Source organism: Xenopus tropicalis, chromosome 1 (assembly GCF_000004195.4).
Source record: "Xenopus tropicalis strain Nigerian chromosome 1, UCB_Xtro_10.0, whole genome shotgun sequence".
NCBI lineage: Eukaryota > Metazoa > Chordata > Amphibia > Anura > Pipidae > Xenopus > Xenopus tropicalis.
Window position 1 is genome coordinate 210,811,189 of NC_030677.2, and position 8,718 is coordinate 210,819,906.

The 8,718-nt window shown below is 38.1% G+C and overlaps 1 protein-coding gene across 14 annotated transcripts in view; it reads left to right on the plus strand.

Moving 5' to 3' along the window:
• celf4 (CUGBP, Elav-like family member 4) overlaps nucleotides 1-5,941 on the plus strand; it is a 748,037-nt gene extending 742,096 nt beyond the window's left edge. For 9 of the 14 annotated variants that reach the window (XR_004222627.1, XR_004222628.1, XM_031901654.1 and 6 more), the window contains one exon: nucleotides 4,255-5,941. Coding sequence is in view for 1 of the 14 variants with exons in the window: in XM_031901654.1 (XP_031757514.1) it covers nucleotides 4,255-4,313 (59 nt within the window). In the remaining 13 variants the exon portion in view is untranslated. 14 annotated transcript variants of the gene reach the window in all.
• The last annotated feature ends 2,777 nt before the right edge of the window (nucleotides 5,942-8,718 follow it).

An 8,718-nucleotide genomic window follows, 5' to 3' on the forward strand; every position in this document is an offset into this window, starting at 1 on the left:
CCACCCATTCATTGTTTTTTTTTTTTTATAAGAACAGAAGTGAATGTAAGAAAAAAAAAAACAACACAGTAGCACAAATCCTCTATTTATAGATGGTAACGTAAGTCGGGATCTACCAGTAGATCTTGAGCCGGTGAGCACTATACCACAAGTAGCATTATTTAGGAACATTATTTAGGAAGGACTGTTACTTATGTATAATAATAGTACACATATGGCATCTATTATCTGTAAACCTGTATCCAGGAAGCTCCAAATGTTTTTCCGTTCTATTATAAGCAAATAAATCTATTTTTTTACTTTTTTTCCATAATTAATAAAACCCGAAACCTTGTACTTGATCGTAACTGAGCTAACTGAATCCATATTGGACATTCAGTTAGCTCAGAACATTCCTATTCAGTTTATTTAATGTTTAAATAGATTTAAGCTATGGCGACCCAAATTATGGAAAAACTCCAGTTCCGAGCATTTTGGGTATTAGATCCTTAGATCCTATTCTTGTAATATTCTTTTATAAGTATAAACATAGTCCTTGGAGCTGTGAGGAGGTTGTTCTTGTTGGGATAACACCACTAAAGTAGACCAAACTCTGCCCCATTTATACTAGGGCTATAGGGTGAATAAATCAGAAATGTCTTTGAGATAAAAATAAAGATGTATTGTATTATTGTCTTTTGAAAATTACTCATACGGTTTTCAAATGTTGTGGGTTTATTTTCAAATTTATTTCAAATCAGTATTTTACATTTTTTTGATGAAGCAAAAACTACCGAATTCTGTAATAAAATAGAATTATATAGGGGGGGGGATTTCGGTAGATTTGGGCACTGAGATTTATTGTGCTTCTTTAGAAAAATACAATTTATTTTGATTTGGGCTTTATATTCGGGGAAAATGATGAGAAATGAGATCTTTAACTCAGCCATCGGTTACTGGGGATTTTTGTTTTTCCCCAAAAACTTCCCGAAAAACCAAAAACTTGCTTCTATTTTTGTCTGTTCGTTTTTTCCCCCGATTCGTAATAAATCAGGGGGAAACCATTTTGATGGCTCAGCAGAGCCGAGTGGGACTGGAACTTTAAACAAACCGTAAGCCTCAAAAGAAACCCGAGTCAATCATTAAAACGGAAAGGATAAATAATCCGTATTTGCAACTGAAAAAGGGTCCTTGACAAGTGTGATTTTTTTGTTCTTTTTTTTTATTTTTTATTATTTCGGTGTTGTAATTGTTTCACCGCTGTGTACGGTTTGCCGTCTGTTGAAGCAACAGTGTTGAAAACCTGCCAGCGCGGGATTGATATTCCGCTTGACAAACACACTAAAGTGGATCGGCTCTCAGCTCCAGGTTCTTGATGTTTATAAATCAAAGGGTGTTGAGAAGGAACCTGCTTGCTAGCGAGAGATAAGGGTTTTCAGCAGCTAATCCGTAATGATTAGGCACCCAGCTTAAATGCCAAGCCTGCCCTCGCCGTCATTACACCACCGGCAGAAAAATGGATTTTTTTTCCTTCCATAATTATTTCTGCTGCAGTCTCAATATTACCGTTTTTTTTGTTTTTAATTACATTTTCTACATACGGTGGGGGGGGGGGGTCATTCTCACAAACAGGTCAGGGCAGATAATCCTCACATTTATTGCTTCAACGATGATTGTGTTTTCATATGAAATTTTCCTAGACGATATCCTAAACACGTTGAGTAGAACCCATCAACACGTTCAGCAGCCATAGGCTCCTCCTACTCCTCCCTTGTCGCTTCCCCTATTTACTCTTTCCTGAATTTCTAAAGAACAAAATCTAGGTTGCATTAAAAGAGAACAAATTTCAAAATTTCATTAAGGATTTTCCCCGTACCCATAAAAAAACAATTCCTAATTACTGTTAAATCCAGAACCTAAGGCACAGGCAGGAAACAGCGCAGTTTTGTTGCACTATGAAAAACCCTCTTACATTTCATATTTATAAACATTAAGGGAGTGATTTATCAGCATTCGAGTTTTTCTGTATTTTTTTTTTTTTGCACAAAAACTCCCAAATTTGAATGTTCGACATTTAATAAATGCAAAAACTCAGAAATATTTCAATATTAAACTTCAATATTTTTTTTTGCACAAAAACTCCCAAATTTGAATGTTCGACATTTAATAAATGCAAAAATTTAGAAATATTTCAATATTAAACTTCAATATTTTTTTTCCACAAAAACTCCCAAATTTGAATGTTCGACATTTAATAAATGCAAAAATTTAGAAATATTTCAATATTAAACTTCAATATTTTTTTTTCCACAAAAACTCCCAAATTTGAATGTTCGACATTTAATAAATGCAAAAATTTAGAAATATTTCAATATTAAACTTCAATATTTTTTTTCCACAAAAACTCCCAAATTTGAATGTTCGACATTTAATAAATGCAAAAATTTAGAAATATTTCAATATTAAACTTCAGAATCTAAAAGCAAGTTCATGTAGAAGTCAATGGGGGTTGTCCTAGGCAAATTTTTGAGAGTTTGTAATGTAGTGTGAACATGATAGGTACAATACCAATTAGATGCATTCAGGTTTTTTTCTAGAGCTGACTTTAATCGAGTTTTAAAATTGAATTTTGTTGATAAACAAACATTTCAGTTTGGTAAAATTTTAAAAAAAAATCACAAATTTCAAAATTGATCAATTAAAATCTAAAGTTTTCCACATCAAAAATTTCAAATTTTAATTAACAGTTTCCAAAACCCGAATATTAAAGATTTGTTAGGCGCAATAAAGTTGAAAATTTAAATAAAAATTGCTATTACAATTTTAAATCTAGAACCCAATGGAAGTTGCATTTTCAATATTTTCAATTATCCAAGCTGTTTTTCTCATCGGCAATTGGGCAGACTCGGGGAAAATGAATGTCATTGTAATTTCATTGTGATTTAGCAATTTTTTCACATTTATAAGTGATTGCATTTTGGAGTTTCAAATTTGGAGATTTTCAAACTTTCAAATATTTTTGAATTTAAAAAAAAACTTGAAAATTCAAATTTTGATAAATCTACTGCCCATTTCCAGCAAATGTTAGCAGTTTAGGATTCAGCTATAAGACTTAAGGACACACAGTATTCAGAATCTTTCATCGTCAGGGTTTTATTCGGTATATGGAAGTTGGGGGTTCTTTGGTGATGAACTTCGCCCTTGTTGCTACCCAAGATCAGTGTAGAGTTGAGCTTTCCTTAGGAACAGAATCGAACCTCTTGGATACATTTTGTTTCCTGTATATTGAGATGTTTAAGCATAGAGTTTCTCACCCTTGGTTTAATGGGATCCAAATGAAGTCTTGGGTTTATCTTGGGTTTCATTTTGGGTTTCTCCTTGGGTTTTATCTTGGGTTTCTCCTTGGGTTTTATCTTGGGTTTCATCTTGGGTTTCTCCTTGGGTTTTATCTTGGGTTTCATCTTGGGTTTCTCCATGGGTTTGTCCTTGGGTTTCTCCATGGGGTTCTCCTTGGATTTTTTCCTTGGGTTTCTCCATGGGTTTCTCCTTGGGTTTCTCCATGGATTTCTCCTTGGGTTTCTCCATGGATTTCTCCTTGATTTTTTTCCATGGGTTTCTCCTTAGGTTTCTCCATGGGTTTCTCCTTGGGTTCTCCATGGGCTTCTCCATGGAATTCTCCTTGGGTTTCTCCATGGATTTCTCATTGGGTTTCTCCTTGTGTTTCTCCTTAGGTTTCTCCATGGGTTTCTCCTTGGGTTCTCCATGGGCTTCTCCATGGAATTCTCCTTGGGTTTCTCCATGGATTTCTCATTGGGTTTCTCCTTGTGTTTCTCCATGGGATTCTCCATGGGTTTCTCCATGGATTTCTCCTTGGGTTTCTCAATGGATTTCTCCTTGGGTTTCTCCTTGGGACCCACAAATTTAGTATATAATTATTTATCTTCTTTCATTATTATTGTCTATTGTAGAAGGACATTTTGCTGGGAACGATTCCTATTCCCAATCCCAACTCATAGGCTGAGAATGACTATTTTTACTTATCATATTAATTTATCTAAATATTCTATCAGACGGAAAATCCTTTCTGAAAACAGTCGATCCTACTGTACTAACACATATTCCATTCTATTCAGTTCCATCTAAAGTCCGCCCTTCTTCTGTATCCGTTGAAAACACAAGAATCCTGGCTTGTTGCCTTGAGGTCAGGCTAGATGTTGTACGTTTTTGCCTTTGGCTTCTCAACCCTCTAAACGTTCTCTTGTTATTTCCTTTCAGGGCAGGAACTAAATGGGCCGTATTTTAACAATACAACATACATATATAAATATATATGATCGAAAAATGCACCGGAACACAACTTTGACATATCAGCAAAGTACCAATCACGCTGAAGACTTTAGACTTTTCGCTCTTTGATTGTTGAGACTGTAACATTTCTTCGATGAAAAGTATCACGTCTACTTCCGTGGAAGGAATTTCAAGTCGGGAACCATCGAGACGGGATCGAGACGGATCGGCAATTTCCGAACAGACACCGATAAAACCAACACGAGAAAAAAAAAATCAAAAGGCTTTTTCTTCAAACAGGAAATCTGACAAGGAGTGCCTGGTTGCCACCATGAATTCCGTTGCTATGCGTGACGCCATAGCGACTGTTACTAGAAGCATTGTATCTGTCATTCCTTAGCTATTTAGGGACCAAAGGACCAAACTTTTTAAGCAGACTTGTAGCTGTATGTAAAATATGGAATTCACTTCCTACATCTGTTCCTAAAACAGTCTGGGGGGGGCAATTATATGAAATATGTAAAAAATGCTTCAAATGCTTTTAAAAAAAAAATGGCAAGATAATAGTTATTTGATACTACGGAAGGTTCTTTGGTTACATTAATTCAATTATGAAAAATTTCCTATGGTTTTTCTGTATATTATGTAAGGAATAAGCGATTGGGGGTGATGGAAAGGTTCAAAAACTGCAAAAAAAAAAAGGAACGAAAAATGGAAAAAAGTTTGAAAAAAAAAAACCGATAAAAATCCATTAGAACGACGGTCGTAGTGCAAAGGTTTGTAAATGCTTCTATCCCCATTTAAAGAATCCTAATAGTTGTACAGAATTTAACAGAATAAAAAAAAAAAGTTTAACGTACCTATATAATAGAAAAAAAAAAATTAGAGAGCAAAAAATTGTAAAAAAAAATGCAAAAAAAAGTAAATAGACGTTAGCGTTCTTGCTAAGAGAAAGATGTTGTAGAACTGTAATTTTTGTAGAGTTTAGACTTAAGCATAAATTCCTACTCTTTGCCAATTGCATAACGTTATCGAGGAGGAGGAGGAGGAGCCGAGACGGCAGCTTCTAACCGCGAGCATTCCATTTCCGACTCAAACCATAACGAAAAAAAAAACTCGAATTCTCGTAAAACGATGCAACGAGCTCTGTCTTTTCAATTGCGAGTTCCAACCTGAAGAAGGACACGCCTACCGCTTCATCCCTAACCTGCTGTTTGCTGACCCCTCCCCCCCTCATCCTCTGCTTTAGTAGTTTCCATAATTGTTCTAGACCTTCAGGGCAAACGTTAGCCTAGAACCTTAATATTGAAAAAAAAATAATAAATAAAAAAAAAAATCGGAAAAAAAACGATAAAAACACGAAAAAAAAAAACAAAAAATATATACAATCTTTGAAGAATTTCTGAAACTGTTTACAAGGAATTTTGAAAAACAGGGGATACGTTTAAAAAATAAATAAAAAAAAAACGACGATGCTGGCTCTGTTTTTCTGTAAATAAATTTGCATATTTTGTAGGACTTTTAATTGTAATGATAGAGAAAAAAAAAAACAAAAACAAGGAAAAATACTATTTAAATGAAAGCACGATATTTATCTTTGGTAATTGACTTTAGAGCAGTTTAAAAAAAAGAAAAGTTAAAAAATAAAAAAAATGTTGCTTTAGAAAAAAAAAAAACAAAAACAGACAAATCAAGGAACTATTTAAGAACACATATATTTTGAAAGATATCATATTTATTCTAAGTTATTTCCACTCTATGAAAAATTGCTTTGATGGGTTTACTTTGCCTTTATTTTTTGTTTTTTTCTCACTCGTTTTAGTTGAACTAAAAGGGTGGAAGGATCATGTTTGAATTGTTTTTATATATCTGCTGAATATACATATAGACACGGGATTGGTGTAGGATTGCATTCGCCTTTTCTTCCCTGCCCCGCCCCCAACCCCGCCCCTTGTCTGTTCCTTAATTGGCCAGTAAGTTGTTTTTTTTTTTGTAGCCCTTGTGAGATTGAAAGGAGCCTCTCAACCGCTTCCTCTCCTTGGCTCCTCCCTTGGCTCTTCCCTTGGCCCCTCCCTTGGCTCCTCCCTTGGGCAACGAGGCTGAGATATTTACTGGCCCCTCGTGTATCAGTTTCATATTTTCTAATAAAGGAAAGAATTTTTTATTTTTGCCCTGATCATTTTCATTCCCAAGTGATTACTTTTCCTTTATTTTCTTTTCCCCGCCCCCCCGGGAGACTCATTGGTTCCCTGGTTCTGTTTCCCCTTCCTGCTGTTAGTAAATACAGGTGTGTACAGCAGCTGCATTCTCTCCAACTGCTCTTTTCACTCTCAATTACCTTAACGAATCTCCTTGTAATCTTCTGTAATTACTGAATGACGCTTTTCAGCTTAGCCCTAAATAAAGCACAGTTTAAAAAAAAAAAAAAAAAAATCTAAAATGGCTTCTGGTGTTTTTGGGTTATTGGGATTTTGGAAGAATTCCTTAGGGGGATTTTTATCCTAGGTTTCTATTGGGCTTTCAGCCTTGGGTAACTTGGCTCCTCCCACAGTCATGGGGCCAACCCCCGATATAGTTACCCGGCTGGATCAAGGGTCATGTGACATCTGAGTTGGGCCATTAGAAACCCCACACAAAATTCTAGATATTGGGCTGGAATTATAAAATGGGGCCCAATGAGTCCTGAATTTAGGGGCCAAACTCTTCCTTGGAACTAACTGCCAGTTTATTGGTAAGTGTAAATGGCAACCTAAGGATTCTACTGTCTATATGGGAAGTTTTCTATTGGGCTTTCAGCCTTGGGTAACTTGGCTCCTCCCACAGTCATGGGGCCTACCCCCGATATAGTTAGTCGACTGTATCTAGGGCAGGGGTGGGCAAACTATGGCCCTCGGGCCACGTCCGGCCGTTGCTCTTCTTAATCCAGTCTCTTCACGCGAGACTTGGCGTCTGGGGACTGACAAGCCTGTCTGTAAGTCAATGTGGCCCCTGAGCCAAAAAGTTTGCCCACTTCTGATCTGGGGTCATGTGACGTCTGAGATGGGCCTTTAGAAACCCCACACGGAATTCTAGATATTGGGCTGGAAATAGGGGCCCAATGAGTCCTGAATTTAGGGGCCAATCTCTTCCTTGGGACTAACTGCCAGTTTAATAGTAAGTGTAAATGGCAACCTGAGGATTCTACTGTCTATATGGGAAGTTTTCTATTGGGCTTGCAGCCTTGGGTAACTTGGCTCCTCCCACAATTATGAGGCCTACCCCCGACTGGATCTAGGGTCATGTGACGTCTAAGTTGAGCCTTTAGAAACCCCACACGGAAGTCTAGATGAGTAACGAGTGATCTCGACATGGTTCCCCTTCTCACCCAATATATTTCAGTTCTCCCAACTCTCCTTCTGGGGTTCCATGTGATAAAATGGGAGGGGTTATGGGGGGAGCTATTTATTCAGCATATCTCAGGGTTGCCACCTCTCCTGCATGGAAACTCCAGGTGATGTCGTGGGGCAGGCCGCTGACATCACCGGGTTGGGGCTATGATGCAGCAATCTGTGATTGGCCAATTGCCTTCCTGGTTTTCCCGATTGAGCAGTTTTGACCCAGACAGCCCTACTGACAACCAGACAGCCCTAGCATATCTCCAGCTTGGAGTTTTAGCAGCCATCTGGTTGCTAAGATCTAAATGACCCTAGCAACCAGGGAGTGGTTTGAATGAGAAACTTGGAATATGAGTAGGAGAGGCCCAAACAAGGAATAGTTGGGGGGCTGAACAGAAAGATAAGGGATACAAAATTGGGTCCCGTAGAGAAATAGGAAATGACTATGAATCGGGCCAAATGGTCAGAAGCAGGAGAGCCCCCCGACACCGGGGCCCCCCGGGAGTTTTCCTGGTATCCCTGTGGGTCAGTCCGACCCTGGGAACCGAACCGTCTTCTCTTTATATCAGAAAAATGGGGGTTGTTTGCAGGTCCCAACCCCACCCTGCACCCCGGGGCACCCACAGTGGCCTCAATGCAACGTTCAGCCCTTTACCAATGGGTGCAAGCTTTGTGCTTATGTTATAGCATGGAATTCTGGGTAATGGGGCCCAATCAGTCCTGTTTCTTCTTCCCCAGGGCAAATCCCACATCTGCTGCCTACAGGGGCCAAACTCTGCCTTGGGACTAACTGCCAGTTTAATGGTAAGTGTAAATGGCAACCTGAGGGTTCTACTGTCTCTATCAGGCTAAATGTTCATTTTAGGGTGATGTCTCCCCAAGGCTGCCTTGTTTCACTAAGCTCCTCCTATCCATAAGCCATTATATGGGGAACCCTGTGATTGGCTGTTGCCCCCTATACATTGAAGGTTTTTTTATTTTCTCTTAATGAGAAACTAGTTTTAATATTAACTGTATATCTGTAACCTTGTTATGGGCTAAGGGGGCCCAGCCTGAAGGCCAGTTAGGGGGGGATTTG